At 44.6% G+C, this 23,853-nt stretch overlaps 1 protein-coding gene across 5 annotated transcripts in view; it reads right to left on the reverse strand.

The window, feature by feature from the left end:
- Positions 1-23,853, reverse strand: part of Ebf2 (EBF transcription factor 2) — a 198,617-nt gene that overhangs the window by 12,063 nt on the left and 162,701 nt on the right. For 2 of the 5 annotated variants that reach the window (XM_005355472.2, XM_005355471.2), the window contains exons 11-15: positions 9,081-9,169; positions 7,652-7,717; positions 7,392-7,569; positions 6,982-6,984; positions 4,943-5,128 (exon numbers count right to left, since the gene is read on the reverse strand). In XM_005355472.2, coding sequence (XP_005355529.1) covers positions 4,943-5,128; positions 6,982-6,984; positions 7,392-7,569; positions 7,652-7,717; positions 9,081-9,169 — 522 coding nt within the window. The remainder of the gene's footprint in view (positions 1-4,942; positions 5,129-6,981; positions 6,985-7,391; positions 7,570-7,651; positions 7,718-9,080; positions 9,170-23,853) is intronic. The other 3 variants (XM_013349252.2, XM_005355470.2, XM_013349253.2) reach the window with 2 other exon arrangements.

Consider the following 23,853-nt stretch of genomic DNA (forward strand, 5'->3'; position numbering starts at 1 on the left):
ATAGAACATCCCCATTGTCTCAGTGTGTGGGTGCACCCCTTGCGGTCCTGAGTTCCTTGCTCGTGCTCTCTCTCCTTCTGCTCCTGAAAGGCAAATATTACTCCTAATTCCTCTTCTCCAGTCCCAGGACTTTCGTTTGTATCGCCAAAGGGCTTCCTAGAGCCTGGTGTTCCATCTATGGCGCTTAGTCATCTGTCTGCCTTCTTTCCATCCTCCTTTTGTGTGCCTTCCTGCGTGCTCCCAGTCACAGTATCCAAAGTGTTTCTGTCATGACCACACGGCTGTATTTTCAAAGTTAATGGTTGCTGGGCTGAGGATCTCATTCAGTAGTAGCGCATTTGCCTAGCAGGCACTAGGCCCTGGGTTTGATCCCACAGTACTGCCAAAACCAAACAAAATCCAGTGGTTTTACCTGCACAGGCATGGCATGTCATTTCTTTCTTTTTTGGGGGGGCCTATACAAGCTTTTTCAAAACGTCTAGAGGCAGAATTCTTTTATAGATTTTTTTTTCTTTCCTAAAGAAATTCAATTAAGACGCATCAAGCTGTTGCGCTTACTTTTCTCAAGGAAGGAGTCTTCTCTCTTTCAAAAACTATTTCCCTATGTTTGGCATTTTCCATAAGAGTCATTTGATGCTTTACAATAGAAAATGTCTTCTTATTTACTTCTGAAAATACAAAAATACCAAAGCCTGGGGCATGGTCTAGGACTGCAGTGAAGCAGGCTGGATTCCTGCCTGGATGGATTCCGTCCCATCCTTTGGGTTGGCTCGATGGTTATACTGCTTGGAAGACATGGTCCCCATGGGGGTTGCAGGCTTGTTGAGTAGCCCATGTTTGGGGACAGTGGAGTACACCGTTTTGGGAAAGCTGATTACAGACTTCCAACGGGGAGTGTCTCTGGACACCTTTCCGTGTGAGGCTAGAAGCCAAAGCAAAGGCAAGCACGCCTGGCCGAGAAATCTCTGTGACCCTGGGAGTTAAGGAAAAATCACTTTTCTTCTTACAAGGATTGATTGGCCAGCTTAACCCCTGCTGGGACTCACAGACCCTCCCTTGCATCTGCATCCAGCCAAGGCAGTTGCTGGCACTGGAGGGGTCTGTCAGCATCTCATTAGAACCCCCTATTGTCAGGGGCTTAGCATCCAGGCATAAAAAAACCTTGCGCAGAGCTAGAACTTGGCACACAGGGCCACCGCCAGGAAGTGAAGTTTCTGTGTAAGATTGGGAAAACATCTGTTTTGCCGGTTTTTTTTTTTGTTTGTTTGTTTTTTTTTTTTTGAAGGCGTGTGAGAGCTAACGCAGGGAAGATGCCGGGCTCTGTGTTGGCTGGGATGCAAGGCAAACTTCACACAGAGAGAGCGAGTGTTGCCTCTGTTGCTGTTTTAACGTCTCTGGCAAGTGCCCTATGGCATGGTCCAGTCACATTAGGCTCATTAGAAAAATGGGGAAAAAAAGTGAAAAAAAAAACCCGCATAGGGTTGTGTTTTCAGACATAAGCAATTGAACTGACGAAATCTTTTCCCCTGGGCTGTAAAGAATATTTCCCAGAGAAGTGAAGACCTCGCTGGTTAGAAATATAGGTCAGGTGTTATCGTAATGAACTCCACTGGGGATGTGGGATTTTACAACAGGCGAATCTGTTTGTAACGAAGGCGCCATTTGGAATCCCATTCACACTCTGCAATTCCCTCAGACCCTCCCTCCAAAGCTCAAGGTGCAAGCGGTCACTTTCTGGACCGCTGGGGTGATGGGGGTATCCCCTGAGGGCTCCTCCCCTTTGGGCAGGACACCATCCTGCCTTCCTATTTGAATGGCTGACTTAAAGATATGGGGTGTAATAACCACCTTTCTAAAGTCACTAGATGGAGTGGGCAGAATGCGGCAGTCCTTGATGAGTTATCCCGTAAGAAACAGGAGGCAAATAATACCCAACTGAACACCCGCCACGCACATGCCGCAAACTCCATAGGACACACTGTGGAGTGCACATATTAGCAAACTATTTAAAAATCTACAAAACAACTGCTTCATAGGCTCAACCTCATATATACACAAGCACCTGCCAAACCATGAGAAATTGCCATTTCTAAATATCAAAAACGACCAGATGGTGGCTGGCAAGATGGCTTCTTAGGTAAAGGGGACTGACGCGCCCAAGACTGACGTGGGAGAGGAGAACTAACTCTTGAAACCTGTCCTCTGATCTCATACATGTGTCATGGCATTCGTGTGTGTGTGTGTGTGTGTGCGCACGCGTGTGTGTGTGTGTGTGTGTGTGTGTGCGCGCGCTCGCATACATACTCACAAATAAGTAAAATAAATTTAATAAAATAATTTAAAGAATGCAGATAAAAATAATTCTGTCTGCTTGACCCTAAGGATATTGTAAGTGGTCTCAATATTTCACATTATTGAATAATTTTAAAGCCCAGCATTGGGAGTCTGGTGCCAGGTGTTGTGGTCCCATCTGATCCTTTTACCTACTACGACTCTTGGAGCTGGTTATTGATCAACTCCTCAACTCTTAAAAGAGAAAGTGGCAATAATAACCATCGCTATTATTCATGCCAAAAAGTGGTTGAGGGGCTCGGCCTGGGCTCGACATTGTTCTTTAGCCTGAAGAGAGGAACAGGTGAATTCACTGTCATCATTACTGCCTAGCTCTGTTTATGTGGTGTCCCTCTCCAGTGCCATCACACAATTGTGGGTCTGTTAAAGGGAGAGCTTCGTCATCACACAAGGCACCTCCTTCATGACCATGTGTGTGGCAAACCTCCCCTGGTTGCGGCAGCTCAACTGTCCCCATGCCTTTTGAGTTTCCTAATCAAGTCATAAACAGATAGGCATGGCACAGTAGCATTTTGCTAGCTGAGGAACAACAGTTCTTCCCACAGAATGGCAACAGTGCCCATCCTTATGTTAATCCAGTTATTCTAAATACACTTTTTTCTCCCTTGCCTTGCTTTCCCATTAGTTCCCATATGATACATTCATACAGCCCATTTGATTATTGTCATTCCACCACATGCTGTTGGAAAAAGAAAAGTTTTTTTTTTTAAGTAGAATAAAAACAAACCAATCAACGCCAACCTATTTCCATAAGCTGCTCTGCTTCAGTGAGTCTGGGCCATGTGACAAGAAACACGCACAGGACACGTGTTAGTTATACTAGAAGAAAGGGTCTGTGCTGCGTTTGGTGGCTTGGTCCTGTGTCCCCACCACACTGAGTAATATTGATTATATTAAAAGCATAGCTCAGAAATAACTCTGGAAGATGTGGGCCCAGGAACCAAGGGTCAGAAGAGTGAGAAATAGCTCCCAACACATGCTGCTTGAGCCGTAACTGACAGGGCTGTGTGCTGTCCTTGACACGTCCTTGTTTCTGGCACAAGGGAGTCACTCTGGGTGAAGAGAGGACAGGCACAGGCCTTGTGACAACAGCCAATGTTTCAAGAGTGCTCTGCTCCATCACTTGGCTTCTCGGCATAGGCATGTCCCCTGGCCTCAAGTATTCCCTGAGTAGGTTTGAAAAACACACACTCTTTCAGGCTCCAGGGACCATTGTGTAAGTTCCCAGCTGAGCTCCCAAAGCAACCCAAATGGGTTTTCACAACTTCCCAAGGCCTTGGCTTTGCTGCGTAGGCCATAGATTAAGGCTAAGAGGCTCTGTTCCAATCCGGCAAGCTGTTCCACACAGTCAACATCCATCTCTCTGGAGGTGCTTAATGGAGGACAGAGTCATGTCACAAAGTCAAACAGAGCACAATACAGATGTCCTGTTCAGGGTCCCACTCCTCCCTGAGGAGCTATAGGCGGGTAATGGTTCCCCAGCAATATAGCCACTGGCAAGTTACCCTTGATCAAAAAACTCTCCCTCCTTCAAGTGAGCTATCCAAAGTGAACGCAGTGGTCCACAAACAAACTGAATAGCATCTGACTTCTAAGGCAGAAAGGCTTTAGTGGGAGGGGTTGGGGATAAGAGAGGATAATGGGATGTGGGTGTGACCAATATAGAGTAGATGTGAGAAACTATGGAAGAAAATAACAGATTAGGATGCGACAGGAATGGGTGCCATCAATTCAAAGCCTGTTAAATTCTAGTGTGTGTTAGTGGGTCAGCAGGGTAGCAGCAGCAACAAACCGCTTTGCCCATAACATGTGGCTGAAATGAGCTAGTGCATGTGAAAAAAATGCCCAGTGAAGGGGCTGGAGAGGCGGCTCAGTGGTTGAGAGCACTGGCTACTCTTACCGAGAGGATCTGGGTTCGATTCCCAGCACCCACATGGAAGCTCATGTGTCTATGACTCCAGTTCCATGGGATCTGACACCCTCATACATACAGACATACATGCAGGTAAAACACCAATGCACATAAGATAAGAATAAATAAATCATTTAAAAGAAGAGAAAATGCTCAGTGAAAAGGCTCACTATTAGCCCAAATGAAATCTCCATTCCTCTCCTCCACATGTACTTTGTATAAGGGAATGGTTTTGATCCCTCTTCCTTCCCCAGGAGGACTTGCACAGTCTGGGAGTTCGAGTCCAGCCAAGGGAAAAGAACAAAAGAGAGGAAGGACATTTCATCAAGATCCTACTGCACATACTGGCTTTGGGGGAGCCTAGGCAGTGTGGATGCTCAACTTACTAAACCTGGATGGAGGTGGGCGGTCCTTGGACTTCCCACAGGTCAGGGAACCCTGATGGCTCTTCAAGCTGATGAGGGAGAGGGACTTGATCGGGGGAGGGGGAGGGAAATGGGAGGCGGTGGCGGGGAGGAGGCAGAAATCCTTAATAAATAAATAAATATGGAAAAAAAAAAGAAATGAGATGTCTCCCATTACCATGTGGGACACAGCTCTCCCCTAAAAGGCTGGCAGGTGAGACCTTGCAGGGAGGCTTACAGTGCCCGTGCCAGAAGGATGGCAAAGGTCACTTACTTCCGTATGGGGAGCCTGTGGGCGAGCCATTCAGAAATCCTGGCGATCCTGGCACCCCCAGGTTGGCCATAGGAACATTGCTGTAGCCATTCATGCTGTTACTGGAGGTGCTGTAATTCGATTGCTGAGGCGTGGAGCTGGAGGAGTATCCCCGCGGGGAGATGCTGCTTGTGTTGCGAATGTATCCTTGACAACGGAAGAAACAGGCCAGGTAAACAAAGCGGTACCCACCGTCGGGCCAAATATGGCTGGTGCTCGTCCCCATCCAGATCATGATGCCACCGCTGCCAAGCAACAGCGGGAAGTGGAGCTTGCTTACAGGACTTTGTTTTTAATTGACAGGTAGTCACTGTCCACTTCCCCTTTTTTTACATATGCATGCAATGGTTAATGATCACACTGGAGTGGCTGGTACATCGAGCCCCTCAAATATTTATTACTTCCTGGTACTGGAAGAATTCAAAAATTTCTATTGCCTATTTGGAATTCACAATAAACCATTGTTAACTCCTGTCACCTGGCCATGCTATGGAACACCAGAGCTTAATCCCCTTCTCGAGTTGATAGTCCAGCTCTCAGCTTTGGGTAACTTCTTTGCTCTACACAGGTCACACCTCTGGTACTCCCTCTCCCTTCTATTCATGTTGCTTCACGCTGTTTTGTTTTGCTGCATTTTATAATTTGATTTTTGAGACAGGACCTCACTATGCTTCTGCGGCTGGCTTGGAGCACAAGCATCCCAGACAGACTCAGAAGTATTGACCTTTTTGCTGCTGCACTTCCAGAGTGCTGGGACTACAGCTGTGCACCGCCATGCCACAACCAGCTCTCTCTCCTTGGTGTCTCTAGTGCCCCCCGCCATGAAGCTCATAAGCTCACTGGACATGGACATTGGAGTTCTACAAGATACTAATGGCCACCACTGAGGACGTCATTCAGTGGCCAAACAAAGGTGGGCAGATGCTGTGCACCGAAGCCATTTTCTTTTTTGAAGATGGTCAAATAAAGGACCCAAGAAATTAATATCCTGCTCAAAACTTGCCAGTCTAGTATTTTGCAAATGTAACACACCATGTGATCTTTCCTGGGGGGTGGAGCAGGGTGTCCTAGCAATGTTTCTGGGGCCATGTGTGTTCTGCTGGGCAGTTTGGAAATGGTACTTCAAAGGCCTCACCATCCTCTGGATGGGCTGGGAAGTGTTTTCAGTCAGAAGGCACTGAGGAGCTCAGTGAATTGTTATGTCCATCTAGGGCTCTGAGTTGTCAGTACTCAAGGACAGACATCGAGGCCATGTGCGACATGAAAGATGAAGAGTTTGTCAGGACTCTGAGAGCCTGGCGCAGAGTCAGCTGCTCTCTGTCCTCAGAGAAACTCTGGGGATGACCATGTCTAAAAGTGATTAGATTTGGTAATGTAGCTCAATGGTCGAGCGCTTGCCTAGCATAGGCAAGACCCTGGGTTCAGTTCTCAGCACTGAAATATTTGTAGATGGATTATATAGATAGTTATATACAGTCTATATATGTGTGCCATGTGTATATATACATACATCACATATATTACATACGTACACATATCTTTCTCTATAGATGCACATATATAAATTTTTTATAAAGAATGCTGGGCATGAGAGCTCACATTTATAATCACAGCACTAGAGAATCTGAGGCAGAAGGATTGCCACAAATTTAAAGCTAACCTGGACTGTACAGTGAGTTTAAGGCCAGCCTGGACTACATGAGCTTGTCTGAGTCTCAAAAGATTTAAACCAACTGACCAATAAACAAACACAAAACAAATTATAAAACAGTCTGAATTATCAAATGAAATATAATTTAATATATACACCATAGTGGATGAATAAAATTAGAAACAAATACCTAAGATTAGGGACATTATTTGGAAAAATTATTTTTCTCACAGAACTGTTTATGACAGACTTAGATGGGTCTCTTAATGACATGAACCTCACTGAAACAAACCTCCATATGGTAGACTTCAGGTATAAAATATATGAGAAAATGTACAATAGAAATTACCAACTAAAACTGAACCAATGCTCTTGTTTACCAAGAGTTGCATGGACTGAACATGGATGGTGCCATCAGCCCACTGTCATTCAATCTCATTATCACATAGCAACATTATAAAATGAATTCAATGAATAGCTGTAAGCCTCCTTTCCATATGCTTAAACTCTTTGAAACTTAGGATAATCAACTTTACAACTTCTGGCCAAAGAAATCTATCTAGTTTCCAGAGAGCTCAGACTCTATTAACCATCTACCTGAAATGGCTAAATAACCCCTCTCTAATAGTGGGGTTTACCTAGGCACATACCCCATTGGCTAGCTTATGATGTGCTCTCTAACTCCTCCTATCCCCGCAGAAGTGGCCTTTGATGGAGAAGCCCGATTTGGATTCTGAGGTTCAGAAGGGTAGTTAGTACCTTGGTTATTTCCTTGTGTGGACTCTGAGATGCTGACTCCGAGCTGGCTGCCATAGGAGTTGATCCCCATCATGCCACTGTGAGCTGGGGAGCTGGAGAGAGCTGGAATCTGACTGGGGTTCCTGGGGACACTGTACAGGGCTTCTGCAATGTCTGCTGCACGCTTTAAAATGATGTCCTACAGAAAGGCACGTTGGAGTGAGCACTGTATCCAGAATCAAAAGTCAAACGCAACAGAGTGTCAGACGCACGTATCTAACCTGGTTATTGTGGGGTGTGCCATAGAGGGCTTCCACCAGGTCCGCAGCTCTTTTCAATAGCATTTCCTGAGGAAGAAAAGATGGGGTGGGTGCAATCAAAGATAAAGCCTCGATGGCAAACCGGAAACTTATAGATGAAAACAGAAAGACCACATATAGCCTATAAATGTAATGACCAGGAAGTTTGAGCTTGATATTGGGTTTGATGGGTAGGATATAATCACATTTACAGATTCTACAGATGGGTAGCTGGAGAAATGCATCACTATAGAATGGCTCTACAATGATTCATGCTACTCAAAACACCCACCAACCAAGGCCAAAGTCAGTTAAAATTGATAGTCTTGTCTATTCTATTGAAAGCAACTTTGAGGTCACTGTACTTAAAAATCCTGGTACTCTTAATTAATCAGATAGTCTTTAAGTGATTAACAGGCCTGACTTTAGTTGCTTGCCAAGGAGTAGTTGACAAAGCACTGAAATTCCCTTGCCAATACCTACTCAAAATTTTATTCTGATAAAGATGAATTCTTTCGATAGTATTTCCTCTTGTTCATCTTAGCCAGCAAGAATTAGCAATCACTAATTGCCACCCTCCCCTTCTCCCTTTCCCACCTCCTGTTTTTTGTGGGGATTTTCTTGTTGTCATTCTGTATTATGTTTTATTTATGATGTTTTAAATTGTTACTCAACAGCTGTCCAGGTATCATCTGACTTCATGGGGCTGAGTATTTCCGGGAGGAAAAGAAAGGTATGTTGTTGAAGTCACTGGCATTTGGCTTTTTATCCAAATATAGAATAAAGAATATGTCATTTCATAAACTGCACATTGGAAGCACAAATATAAGTGTGAAAAATTGGCCGTTTCTGTTTAGTCAAATGGAATCACTAAACGGGCTGATTTCTAGGTAAAGAATGATGATGTCACGAGCCAGGTTTAAGGTGAAGTTTCCTGAACAAGTTCATTCACAAATGATCCCATTCATTGGAAGGGGTCATTTTATCATCATTAAATTCTTATGTACACAATAGGCCTTCCATGAATGGTTGCCTGTAGATTGACGATTCACAGCGGTTAGTGCTGAATAAAAATCCTGCTTAAATACACAGGAGTGAAACTCACACTTTCAAGCAAGGGTGCAAATATTTGTCTTTACACAGTTGGCAGTGTTTTATAAGCTGGCTATTCTTGTAGAATGTCTGTTTTATGAGACCAAACTTTCAGGTTTCACATTCCGTCAGATATTAAACACAATGTATTTCAAAATTAGCAGAAACCTTATGTTCATATTGCTATCTAAAGCATAGCCAGTTTCAAGGCTTAATTAATTTTAATGGGACTCGAATGATTTTGATTTTAAATGGTTTTGTCTGAATTTACTGAGTGTCTACCAAAAGATGTTCATGCGTCAATTCCCAGCAACCTTACCTTGGCTAACCTCTCGGGGTCCCCTGGGTGCCTTGGGATGACTTTCTGCAGTCTCTGGAAGCCATAGTCTATGGTGGGTTCATTTAAGGCTGAAAGACAAAGCCGTTGTTTCTTTGAGTACACACCTAGACTATAAAGTTCTTCTTCTATGAAATCCTTCACGGGTATTAGAAGAGTTCTGATGCTTTCTAAGACTTACTACATGGTGCTACAACCAGTTAGGGGATTGTGTTGTTGACACTGGTTAATTCACACAGAAGTTTGGAATTTGTGGTAAGTCTCCATTTACCATTAAAATAACAAGTCCAAGTTTCAACATCTCTGCCTTAAACACAGTTCCCTTAAATCCTCCACTTGTGCTGACGTCATCAGAGCCAGCCATGTGCCAGACACAGTCAGTCATATGCCAGACACAGCCAGTCATATGCCAGACACAGCCAGTCATGTGCCAGACACAGCCAGTCATGTGCCAGACACAGCCAGTCATGTGCCAATTAACTTCTGTCTTCCACCCTTCATTAGTTCTTCCCTTCTTCCTTCCTTCTTCTCTCCTTCCTTCCTTCCTTCCTCTCTCCTTTCCCTCTCCCCTTCCTCTCTTTCCTTCATTTTCCTCTCCCCTTCATCCCATTTCTTCCTTTCCCTCCCTCCCTCCTTTCCTTCCTTTATCTCCTTCTCATCTTTCTTCTTCAATCCTAGGGGGTTGAACCCAGGGCCTTGTGCACGCCAGGCAAGCACTTTACCACTTAGCCACGCCCCAGCCCAACTAGAGCTCCGTCTTGGAAAGACAATAAACTTCTGCATCATTTTCTTTTCTCTCCTTTCCTGCTTCTCTTTCCCAAGTAAATATTCTCATCTATTTACCCTTCTAATATTCCCTTTTCTTAACCATTCTCTTAAATATTTGCATTTATGTTTGATATTACTCTCAAGGACACTATTCTAATGCAAACTACACTTTTCTTAATTTGCAATTATGTGAGACTTCTCTTGCTTTCCCAGAGGGTCAGGCCCTCCACACAGCCTCAGAGGGCTCAGGGGAGCTGTATTTATTTTGTCTCACGATGGAGTCACATGACTAATGACAGAGCCTGACGTAGGATAGACATTTAACTTGGTAACTATAACACAAGTCAGTGAGCAATGGGATGTTGTAACGTGGCATTTCTCCTAGTTTAAAGAGTCCTCCAGAGTCGGTCCCTTATCTTCCTTCCTCCTTCCTTTCCTTCTGTTGAAACTTTAAGATTTTAAAATTAATACATGACCAAAGCAAAGGCAAAAAATATAAAACATAAAATGATAATTTCTCGCACTCTTGTTAGGCAACAGCAAACACAGGGGAGCATATTTTTAAATTTTCCTCTTTCCATACATATTTTATAAATAACCTGTTGTTATTAGGCTACCAAATGATACCCTTTCTTTAAAAAAAAATTATAAACCATCAATTACTTTGAAAAAATGACATCACACATAAACCCACCACTTTAGAAACGACCAAGCTTAGATACCCCAAACAATACAGGGTATTGTTTTTGTTCTCAGTGGTCCACCAGAATTTGATGGTAAGACCCTATTGCTCAGGACACCACGGACTTTGGTAATAGGTCATGGAGAAAGCAAATTGGGATGCTTCCTCCCTGTTGGCTAGCTTCATAGCATTGAAGGTGTATGTAGTCTGGTTGGGGGACGGTGAGGAGGAAGTGATCAACATTTTTGCCCATCTATGAAACCTGTGAACTATAGGAATAACCAGAGTGGAAGACAGGACACGGGGTGCAATAGTGGCAAGAATGTTGTGAGGGAACTGCTTTCTATTTCTGGTCTGTTCTGCTATAGAAAACACATGCTTGGTGCTGTAATCTGGGCAAAACCCCATAGTTGGGATGCTCTTGGCCTTGGAGTAAACCTACTACTTTTTTTATACCATGGTTTGGCTAAACTGACAAATCTATCGAATTGTCCTCTCAACCCTTATCCCTCTATCCCTAGAGTAATACAGCTCTCAGTTCTTATCGGAGAAGCTTCTTGGTACGGTGGCTGAAGCACCTTGTCAAAGCCTAGACGGTAAGTGTTCGTCTGCAAACCAGATGTCTTTATCTCACGTCTTCCCTGTAAGGCTCAGGAACTACAGAGGAAAAGGTAGCAGAAGGATTGTAAGAGCCAGTGTTTCCCAGACACAACGGGATCATTGGACTCATACACTCTCAGCAGCTGTGTTTTCTGGCCAAGACCTGAACATCACGCTGGTCAACACGGAGGAGGGAAGGGCTCCAAAAGCCCTCACCCCACCTCCTAGCCGAGGACCTATAGACAGATGGTGGCTTCTTTAAGAGTGTGGTTCCTGGCAGGTCAACCACGCTGTAGCGTACGGCCCCACACCTGTGCGTATTCAGACAGCACAGACTGGATCCAGCGGATTATTTTAAAGAGAAAAGGACAAGAAGCTGAGAGGTGGTGGGGAGGTAGGGAGAGAATGTGGGAGACGTTGGGGGAACAATGGGGTGGGGGTGAACATAATCCAAATACATTGTAAGAAATTCTCAAAGAATTAACTAAAGTATATTTTTAAACGTTGAATTAATGGAATAAAATGGAGTATTTTCACTTTCTACTTCTTTGTACTAGCTGAATTTTATACAATAAAATTCTACTCCTGTGTGAATAAAGAAAATAATTCAAGTATTTGTCATTTGGGTGACAGAAAATGGGATGCTCAGGATTATCACCTTGGCCTATATCCTTCCAGATTTAAACACACGTACTTAAAATTCATCTGAGAAAGTTGATTTATCCTATGACATCACCTACTTCAACCCACCTAGTAATACAGTGTGCCATGAGCGTCCCCTCTGCTGGCTAAGGATTCTTTAATGACAATATTTTAAATTCCTGCATATTTTCCACGGCATGGTCTATAATTTATTTAAATGGCTTCCTAATTTGGGCATTTAATGTGAACCTAATTTCTCACGATTATAAAAACCAAAGCAATAATTATCATTTGTGCATAACTTTAATTACTTCCAACAGAAAATGCCAAAAATTAGAATTACTGGACCAAAAATTATGATTTATATTTAAGGCTTTTCACACATACTATCAAATCACTCCCTGGAAGAATATGCAAATTTATACTCCCTCCCACTATGCATGTAATTATTTCAACTTATAATTATTTTTTTAATTTCAACTGATAACTCTTTATTCATCAGTGAGGTTAATGAATTTTTTCCTTATATTGCTACCATTTTAATTTCTACTTTTTTGTGAGGTGCTTGATACTTTCCACTTTTCTTTTTCTTTTCTTTCTTTTTTTTTTCAGTTTGGTTTTTTTGAGACCAAACTGAAGAGGGTTTTTCTGCGTCCTGGAACTCACTCTGTAACCAGGCTGACCCTGAACCTGGAAATCTGCCTGCTTCTACTGCCCAAGTGCTAGGATTAAAAGCATGCACCACCACCGCCTGGCCCATTCTCTGTCCTAATAGAAATTAATTTCTTTTTCTCCTTTACTCAAGAACACTTTATTACGGTTTGAGTGTGAAGTGTCCTCTGAAGACTCACATTTGAACACCAGTCCCTTGCTGGTGCACTGTTTCGGCAGGTTGGTGGACCTGTGGGACTATGGCCTAGGATGCTGGTCACTGGGGAGAGACTTGAAGGGGGCATCCATGTCTGCTTCCTGCCTGATGCCTCCCACTCCTGGCAATAGAGCATGAGCCATCCTTCCCTGCCGTGGTGGACCCTGAATCCACAGTCAAAATAAATCCCTCCTCCTTCAAGTCGCTTTTGTTATGCAATTTGTCCAAGTGGCAAAGTATTTAATATGATTACATATTATGGTAGGTGTGGGGGTGTGTGTGGTATGTGTACGCTTTTGTGTTAAATGTATGTGTACATGTGTATGTGTGATGGTATATGTCCATGTGTATGGTATTCATACATGTGTTTTTGTGTATGACAGTATATGTATGTGTGTGTGGTATATATACATGTGTGCATGGTATATAGACATGTGTTTGTGTGTGTGGCTGTATATTATGTGTGTGTGTGGTATATGTACGTACGTGGGTGTGTGTGTGTGTGTTTATGTTCAGGTGGAGGCCAGAATTTTTATTATCTTCTATTACGCTCCACCTTATTTTTCAAGAAAAGATCTCTCACTCAACCTGCAGCTCGTTGATTAATAAGACCAGCTGGTAATGCTTTGTTGTCTTGTTTAATGAACCACGCGTGTGCGTGCATGCGTGCATGTACGTGTGTGTGTGCGCGTGCTCGCACGTGCGCAGCAAATGCACATTTGTGTATGTAAGTGTGTGCACTGAGCGCAGGTGCTCACAGAAGCCAGAGGTGGCAGGTCCTCCTAGAGCTTTACTTACGGATGGTTGTAAGCTGCCTGATGTAGCTGCTAGGAATCGAACTCAGGTCCTCTGCAAGAGCAGTACATGCTCTTAACTACTGAACCATCTCTCCAAACCTTGTTCTATTTCTAATACTATTCTTTTCCAAAAGAATCTCAAACCCAGCTCCCACACATCCTCCAAAGCAACCCTACACATATTAGCATATGGCACAAAGTCCTCATCATGCCAACAGCACTAGCCTAGCTCCAAGCAGTAACAGCATGTGCAATAATAGTTCATTTTGATTGCCAGCTGGTAGTCACCTAGGAGACACACTCCTGGGTATGTCTACGAGGGTATTTCCTGAAAGAGAAATACTCAGCATGTGTATCACCATCCCAGGGCCTGGAGTCTCGGGCTGAATTAAAAGGAGAAAGAGAACTGAGTTCTGGTGTTCGTTTCTGCATCCTGACTGTAGAGACAAGGGATCCTTTTGCCTCCCATTCCCACCACTGCCTTGAGGGACTGCACCCGCAAACTCTGAGCCTACATAAATTCGCCCTTCTTTAAGTTGTTTTTGCCAGGTGCTTTGTCCCAGCAATGAGGAAAATAACGAATATACTATGTCTGTGATTTTCTGTTTTTCTAAAAGTGTCCCCCACATATTTTGGGGTGGGAGGTGTATGATAGACTTGCACTCAGAGCTCCCTCTTATCCAGAGCACAGGTAAGAAGAGCTAGATGCAGAGCTGAGATCATCCTGTGAAAGTTTTCCCACTTAACCTTGTAGTGCCACCGTTGTAGAAGCCTGGTTCACAGATGGTCGACCATTGGCTGGATTATGCAATGGTGGCAATTGCTCTTGCCACTATCAGAACACACTGAAGGGGAACATTTGGCAAAGTCTTTTTCCCACATTTAGCCCCTTAACCCTCGCTGCCACCCTATGGGCCCTGTCCCTGTGCTAAGTGCGGTGAGAGTTGGCAAAGATGGGATCTGAACGCTGGCTTCTCGAACTCCCAAACACGTACTCTTAACTTTTTCTGCCGCGCAAGCACAGCGTCCCTCCATCTGCATTCAGTGCTTCATCCCCAGCTTCAAGGAAAGGACCACAGATGGCTGAGGAGCCTGCCTGGGCCACCTGACTTTGCAGCCACCAAGAGTGAAAAAGCGGCACCATTTGGTATCAACCAGCAGACACAACAGCTGCCTGATGCTGCAGGGCAAACAGACTCCCGGCGATATCCTCAGAATTAGCCATGGCTTCATCTCACGTGAGCTCTGCACTGCTCCTTAGACAACACACAGGTCATCTTACTCAGACACAACTGAAGTTATAGACACGCGTGCACTCATAAAGCTCAGAAGGCACGTGGAAGGGAAAAGTAAGAAGGCTGACTTCCGGTCTTTCTTCCTACCTGCCTAGCCTTTCTATACCAGGTATATTCAAGCTCTGGGCAAGCTCACACTTCCTCATAGGAGAGCAGTGTGGCATCCTGCCACCCTAGCCGCCTGCCACTAGCCTTTCTCCTCAGTCTCCCCGCTAGGATCTAGGTTCTCTGATTAACACATGCAACACTCTCTCGAATAGGGTTTGGCACACTTTTGTCCCCATTGTTTTCTCTAACAGGCTGGAAACCACCAGACACAAGGATCGGCAGTCTCATTGAATCCAGTGCACACTGAAATGGAAAGCATGAAATCAAACCCACTCGGTTTTTTTTACAGACACCAAACCATTAGAAAAAGCATCGGACCACCTCAGACTTCCACGCTGCAAGGTTGAATTTGACAGCATCTACTTTGGTTCCAAACCGACTCCTCCGGCTCTACCTGGAACCCCATCCTCCCCTTCACACTCTTCCTCCCCACCTCCCTGCGTGTTCCCTGGCTTTGGGGTCCTGAGGTGAGCCAAGCAAATCTCAATTAGCTAATGAGGTGCCCAAGACCAGCACCAAGACTGTCTCGAAGGACCTAGCAGGACATTAGCTGCCATCATCCCTGTAAATTTATGACCTCCCCTACCCCATGGAGTGTGGGATGCTGTGAAGCTCTGCCAATGCTCTGGCTGCCAGGGACACAGAGATGTGCCGGCAAGACAAGAATAGAGTCAAATAAAAATATGCTTCAGCCTATAGGCTCTGTTTACCTATGCCTTTCCTTAGAATATAACATTAAGGTAAAAGGTCATATCCCCCACTGAAGTATAATTTATATTTACCTTTTATTAAATAATTACAGCATGGCATGAAGTTAAATATTACAGAAGCTAATCAAGGGGGGATTCAATAGAGAAGACTCCGACATGAGAATTCCGCCTTTGCTATACATAGAATGTCTTAATCCTCCACTGGGAATCCTTCGGGTTTGCTTAAGGAGTTTAATAACACACGATTCAACTGCCACAGAGTCTAAATCCCATTTGGATCAGCCATGAAAAACTTTCATCAATACCTTGAGATTTCATAACACATCTCCTGAGAGCCTGGATCTTCCCTGTCATTTCTCATTTTGACTGAGAGTATAATATATGAGTTTCCTTACACATCTTGGGCCCAACAAAGAGATACAAACTTTAAGAAATGTGCGCAAAGGTTTCTTTTTAAGTAAATAGTATTTAACTAAAAATATCTATGTGGGAACCACTCATAAACAAACAGGAAGCTGGCTAGTGCTCAAGACTAATTCTCCCAAAGGACTGATGACATACATATATTCCATATGATTTTTATATTTCCATATCTTCAGAAAAGGGATAAGTATCAGATCAGACTTTCCCCAGCTTTTGCTCCACTTCTGCTTCCCCCAAATCCAACAGCACTGATGAACATGGGCAAAGAATTGTTTCTTGGTTTTCTGGAAAGAACTCCTCAACAGAACATTGACATTACAATAAGTCATTCCTGGGGCTTGAGAGACTTCTCAGTGGTTAAAAACACTTCCTGTTCTTCCAGAGGACCAGAGTTTAGTTCCCAGCACCCACACCAGGCAGCTCGCAACCACCTGTAATTCCAGCTCCAGGGAATCTCACATCCTCTCCTGACCACAGTGGGTACCCACATATTCTTATGGGCACACCAATATACACACAACTAAAAATAAAAGTAAGTCTTTTTAAAAGAGAAATCTTTTAAAAAGTGTGCCTTGACCACTAAGAGTGTAAACCGAAGATGGCACAACGAAAGTTATTTGTGGAGTTGTAGGAATCAAGGAGAGAAAGGGTGGGAGATGAGGGAGGGATCTGAGTGGCCAGTCTGCCTGCCACTCAGGGTCGCTGGTGAATCACAGTCCTGGCCTGGCTTTCACTCAGCAGGGAGTCTGCCCATGAATCCGAGAATCATACACAGCCTATGAGTGTGGAGGGGCGATGGAAGGCAGGAGTTCTGTACTGTGTACCCGCATCTACATCTGCAGAGAATGCTCTTGCCTTGGCTAAGATGCTCACAGAGCCCATGGAACACAGTGGGGGACATCCCCCAGAATCAGAGGACCTCACGGCCCCAGTTCCAAATCCCAACTCCCTCCAAGAATAAAGAAAACACTTGAAAGGAATCTTGCTCTTTGTTCCAAAAACACAAAGCCAAAGAAAACTAGACTGTATGTGACCTGGCTCCGAGACAAACACTGGATATGAAGATGGATCAACTTTGGACGTACAGAAAGGAAGGACTCATTGAGCATCTCTGACCTTTGCCTTGGTCCCGGAGAGCGACTCTCTTAGCAGAGCAGGAAGAGAGGTGGGCAGCCCAGCTTTGGGGGGACTTCAGAAGTCTTGAGGAAAGTGTCTGACCTCATGCCACCTTAGGACTTCTCCTTCCTCCCTTCCTTCACAGTGTCCATGCCTTCAATGTCCCTTGACCTGTTGATCCCAGTGAAGTCTGCCTTCCATCAAGTGAGTTCTCCCTGTTCCCAACCTCTTAACAAATGTTAACCTGGCAAATGTCTTAATATGTTCAACAGTCAAAGTTATACAGGTTGAATATTCTTTATCTGAAGTGCTTGGAGCTGAAAGTATTTCAGATTTTGAACTTTTATTTTGAAATTTCTGCATATTTATAATTGATAGCTTGAGATGAGACTACAAATGTCATGAACTTTTTTGCATTTCATACAAATTATGATATGTAGTGCAAAAGTAAGGTTTTATCCAGCATTTTTATCACACCTGCATTTTGACTGGGATCCATAATGGAATGTCAGGTGTGGAAATTTCCACTCACCACATCGTGTCCATGCACAAAACATTTAGGGTTTTTGGAACACTTCCAGTTTCAGATTTTTAGATTACGGATACTCAGACTGCGTTAATCCAGAACGCTGATGCTCCTGAGACAGGTTTTCCACATCTAACTCTACCACGGAAGAGATAGGTTTTTCCAAGACTAACTCTATCACGGAATCTGCTTTAGATATCAGCAGTGGCACTGTCTTCACTCTGCTGCTTGGCCAGGAGAGACTTTGGGAGATTTCTCTGCACATGAGTGGACTTGCTGCTCTCAAAGGCCCCATGCAGCTTATGACTCTGAGGATCTCATTTATCTGAGTTAGTGACATGCTCTGAGAAATAAAATTGAGGACCTCCTCAGTCATAAGCTGTTGAGTTGTGCCGCCCTTAAACTTGAAGTCACAGGGAAATCTCCTCTCATGGCCATTTGAGTCAGTGTAGCAAACACGGAGCAACAGGAATTTAAAAAAAAAAAAAAGCCCGAATAAAAGGAATAAAGACAAAAGCAGAGTGAATTACTCAGAGGTGGCACCTGCCTTTGTGGACACAGGAGCAAGAACACGGGGGAACCAAAAATGCACGAGAGGAAGATTAGACGGAAGCCTTTGATATTTAATTTCAAATGAAATATTAATTTAATATTTAATTACGCTTTGGTTCTAAGAGAAAGCGCAGTCGCAAGACAGATTGTTTGAAGAAGGGAGTAATATACACGGTTAAGGAGACCACTGTAAAAATTAAAGATAAATTTCAAGCATAAACCTAAATGCCACCAGGCAGCAGTTACGAGCGTGTGAGCTCCGCAGCGCGCACTCGGAATATTATAGCGGAGAGTACCAGTCCATTAAGGAGCTGGGCGGTCTCTCGTGAAGCAACAGCTTCCTAGCCTGGGTCTGGCAGGGGGCACATTACTCCTTAGACTGCGCTGAAGAAGCAACTGCCTTTCACAAGGGCTGGGGATACGGGCAACTCTGTAAATGCGCAGGCCACCAAGAGGGCTGTTGATCCAACTGGTTTCCAGTTTGGGCGGGGATTAATTGTACTCAGGCCGGTTTTTGATGTCTGAACTGGATGTTTTAAACTGAAAATCAGATTCATGTCTTTGATGGGATTTTTCTCCCCCGTGATAAAGTTATGAAGGGGAAAATGAAAGATAAAACAGATGCGCCATTAACATCCGAGATCAAGTTTTCGCATCTGCCTGGTGCGTTTTTATTGAGGGGGCACCCCACACCTCCACAGAGCCTTTTGGAGCAGGCTGTCTGGGATATGATTTGAAGGGGTACGGTTACCCATCTCTCCTCCCAACTGCTACCTCTTCCTGCTGATGGGAACTTGCTCACAAATAACGAATGGCTGTATTTAATCAACACATGGGGCCTCTGCTGAAGCAAAAGATAAGAAGTCCTGGGGCACAGAGGGTTAAGGAACACGAACTCCTTGACTTTCCACGGTGTCCTCAGTTTCACTGTCACTTTGAGCTTTAGTTGCAGACCTTGTGACGCATCTGTACACAGCCTGACCAGCTTGGACCTTTGGTCTCTTCTGCTTCTCTGTCCACCTGCAACCCCCACCTGCTTGCCACTGACCCCTCCCTGCCAAGGCCAGGCTCTCAGACCACCCCTTTCCCTGTCTCCCGAACAGCAGTGATCTTGCATAATCCGGAGAGATTAAAGGCACAAGGGGGCAAGTTTCTCAGAAACGATTCACATCTTACGGACAAGAAGACTCACAAAAGGCCATTGCGGATCAAAGAGCAAGGAGGGAAGAAGTCATCCGGCCCAGGCACAGTCCAGAGGATCCTCCCGCCAGAGGCTTGCCATAGTGCCTGTGTTTCTATAGCTCCATGCATAACTACCCTTGTGGACGTAAACAACTTCATCCTCCCTTTAAAGTAGACAGATCTCACTTGAGTGTGCACATGGTTCTGTGCGTGCAAGTACCCGTGTATGGACATGCGCATGAGGCCAGAGGTTGACCTCAGTGTCTTCCTCGACTTTTATTCATTCATTCATTCATTTATTGGAACTGATTCAGCTAGAGTGGATGCCCACTAAATTCCAGGCATCCTCCTGCCTCAGCTCTTCAGCACTGGGATTACGGGTACCCACCATCATGTTGGCTTTCTCACGCCAACATGAAGGTCCAGCCTTAGCTTCTCAGGCTTTCCTGGCAAGCACTTCAATGATTGAGACATCCCCTCTCCCCCTTATTTTTCCTTAGGTTTAGAAAAATGGTGCAAAGAACAGCTGCAAGACTTTGCAAAGTTGGGGTAAGGGTTGCAGGGTGTCAGCAGGTAAAGGCCTTGTGGGGAGAGCCTAGCAATCTGAGCTTAATCCCTGGAACCTATGTAAAACTTAAAGGAGAGAGCTAACTCCACATTGTTATCCTTCACCTCCGTATGTGCACCATGACTGCAAACATCTGTATACCACACACACACACATACATAAACATACACACGTTACACACATCACATATACACATACCACACACACACATAAACATACACACGTTACATACATCACATATACACATACCACACAGCATTCACACCATACATACACAATACACACACACCACACACATACACATGTCATACACACACCACACACACCACACATACAACACATACATAGCACACTCAATACATATGCACACAACACATACACAGCAACACAATACATATGCACACAGCACACACATGCACACAATACACACACCAGACACACATACACACATATATACATGTCATACACACAACACACTTTACAATACATATGCACACAATACACACACGCATATAACACACATGCACACAACACACACACACACGATGATAATAAATACTGTTTTTAAATATAGATAAAGATCCTTGCCTCTTCTCTTGGTCACTCTGCTTACCCAACTGCAAGCCTCCAGGCTTCCTTCTGCCCCAGATCCAGGTTGCATCGTGCCGGAAGATAGAACACAGTGATTAAGGACTGAGCTCTGGAACTGGACAGCTTAGAAAGATTCTACTTGGCAACCATGGGCAGGTGACTTAATTTGTCTGTGCAAAGGGTTTCTCACCTGTGAGGCTGAGGCACTAATAAAACTGTCATCACGGGGGAAGGTGGTGGTTATTAGAGACCACAAGAAGAGTCCGGCCTGTGAGCTAACAGATGACAGATGTAATTATTAAATTATAACCACTGTTTTTCTTGTCTTCCTAGTTCTATCTTGTGATAGAATTTATCAGAGACTTAACTTGCAATCAATTGTACATCTGGGGCTAGGGGCATGACTCAGTGGGGTCATCAAGTGCTGCACAAGAATGAGGGTCCCAGCACCCACACAGAAAGGCAGGCATGGTGGTGTAAACTAGTAGCCCTAGTACTGGGGGTAAGGTAGGAATAGGTGGATCAGTAAGAGAACCTGTCTAGAAAAAAAAGTTAGAGAAGGGATTGAGGAGGACACCCCAACATCAACCAATGGCCTACACACAGCTCATGGACAAGAACACCCTACACAGATGCATCTCTCTCCTCTCTCTCTCTCTCTCTCTCTCTCTCTCTCTCTCTTTCTCTCTCTCATGGGCAAGCACACGCATGCACAGAATCATCTCTCTCTCTCATGGACAAGCACACACATGCACAGAATCATCTCTCTCTCATGGACAAGCACACACATGCACAGAATCATCTCTCTCTCTCTCTTTCTCTCATGGGCAAGCACATCCATGAACATGTGCATCACACACACCTCATATGCAAGCACATCCATGCACACATGCAAAACACACACACACAGCATGTAGCCTGGATTCTGCAAAGAGCCACAGGAACAACAGCAAAAGTCCAGGCTCCTCTAGCCCTGTCTTCAACAACCTACTGTCAGCTCATACATACAGATCTGTAGACAACACAAGATTAGAATTGGAGGACAGCAGTTTCCCACACACCCAAATGCCATGCTCGGGCCAGCCTTCCCTTGTAAGCTTGCTGCCACATCAAGTTAAGACAGCTGAGAACTCTGCCCAGCCAACCACTGTGTCCCACTGGTACCAAGATGACCTTTTCCATTGCCAGTTGTCTGCAGAAAAGTCTTCCAGAAGAGCAGGGGAGGGGCCTCCTCCCTGCTCAGCCCCAGCTGGCATATTGCCTCTGGGTTTCAAACCAGACAGAGGCAATTGGACTCTTCTGATGAGTTGAGTCTCGGGTGACTCTCAGCTCCAAAGCAGCAAGTTGCAGGGTAGCAAACCGTGGCTGACGGAAAACAAAGCTGCAAAGTCGCCGGTGTGAAGAAACTGTTGTTTATCTGAACCCTGATGTTGCTAGTGCCGTCCTTGGCAACAGCTGCCATGGGGAACTGATTGTTGAAGTCTACTTAATGGAGGCAGGTATATTGGAGAGGTTAAGTCCCATCATGGAGGAGCTTCCTTAAGCCACCTGCAGCTAGACTGGGGACCACAGAGCTGTGTGGGTGGAAAGGGGTGTGGCAAAGGAGGAGATATTTACCGAAGTCTCTCTCCCTGTCTCCTTTTCACATCTCCACTTCGGATGGTCCACCTGAGAGTCAACACTATGGTGTCCATGGTGACTTGCTCCCGGTCTCCCAAGAACCCTCCCCATTGTCCAAGTCACGAAGTCTCTGAGGCAGCCGCCTGAGCAGAACCCAGGTCTCCTAAGTTCATGTCTTTCTTTAAACACAGGTGCTGAAATCAGCAAAAAGCATGATTTGGTGGTTCTTATGGCCTGTTCAATTAGGGAGCCTCCTGTGGATAGTCATATACCTGGTAGCCGAGTTTTATAGATATAGAAACTGAGGCTCAGAGAGGCTGGGGGCTTTAACAAAAGAACAAGCCAAAAGACATACCAGAGCAGTCCCCAAGATTGTCCTCCATGGCTGACCAAGCCCATCTTCTTCTAGATCCACTCCTATCCCGTCCAGTCAGCTCTCCAGGTCTCAAGTTTCTCTTTTGCTCTGATACCAAATTTCATTATTGGAACTAAGAATTTCACCTGGACCTACAGCAGTCATGAGTACCATCCCATAGGGAAGCCCCAGGTGTGCAACGGGAAATGGCAGGTGCTCAGAGAACACAGCTTAGAGTCCCTATCCCAGCCGAGGGAGGCCAGGCCAGATAGAAATCTATCTGGAGCGAGGGCCCAGGTCTGGGTGGAGAACTGTCTTCTGTAGTCTGCTATGGAAGCCACAGCCTTTCCAGCCATCTCACCAAAACTAAATTGGCTTTCACGATGTGTTTTCATTTAGCAAGGAAAGCAACAGGACACAAACCCATTTCCTGGGGCCTGGACTCCTCTGTGAATGACATTGTTTTCTTTTGGTCACTAGTAAGAGTTTCATTTGGCCCAGTGACCTCAAGGTGGGAAAATGGCCACAGACCCAAACTCTCCTAAACAGTGTTTGTGTTTCTAATTTCTTCTCTCGTGTAAAAATATCAGCTACGGAGCCCCGGCCCTTCTAATTCTGCCCGCCTCTTGAGGCTGCTCCCTCAAAAGCACGGAGAGCCCCTGACCTCTGGCCACAAAGACTATCTTTGTACCCAAAGAGTCAGGTTTAGTAGCCTATGCTTTCCATATTTAAACATATGTGACATGGACTTTATCTTGTAATTTTTTATCAAAATCACAAATAGACACATTAACCAACATGAAAAATATTAAAAATACCAATACCTAAAAAACATGATTGCTCACTTGCATATTGGCACAACTATTCTTATATTCATCAGAAGTTTACCATGCTGTGCAAACAGAGCAGGTAGACTACGCTGCTTAGGCTGGCCCAGAACTTAGTGTTGCTCCCGCCTCTACTTCCTAAGTGCTGGGATGAAAGGTGTGTGCTGCCGTGCTCAGTACACGCTTTTAAAATTATTCATTGGTAGGGTGATTTTTTTTTAATGTATTCAACGATAGCCTCAAGTTTACTCTTTACCTGAGGATGCCCTTGAGCTCCTGATCCTCCTGCCTCCACCTTCCGATGGTGGGATTATAGGCATGCTCCACCATCCCTAGCAGGCTATGCACGAGATTTTTAAAAACATAAATCATGTGTGTCTTTCATGTAAATGAGCTTCAACCAGCAGTGTTATTTTTGATGTTTAAAATGTATAAACATGTCCCATTTTGATTTAATGAATCCCCCACTGGACACCAATGCTATTTTTAATTTTTTTTTACTACTATAAATAGAACTCCAATGAA

Source organism: Microtus ochrogaster, chromosome 17, assembly GCF_000317375.1.
Source record: "Microtus ochrogaster isolate Prairie Vole_2 chromosome 17, MicOch1.0, whole genome shotgun sequence".
Classification (NCBI taxonomy): Eukaryota; Metazoa; Chordata; class Mammalia; order Rodentia; family Cricetidae; genus Microtus; species Microtus ochrogaster.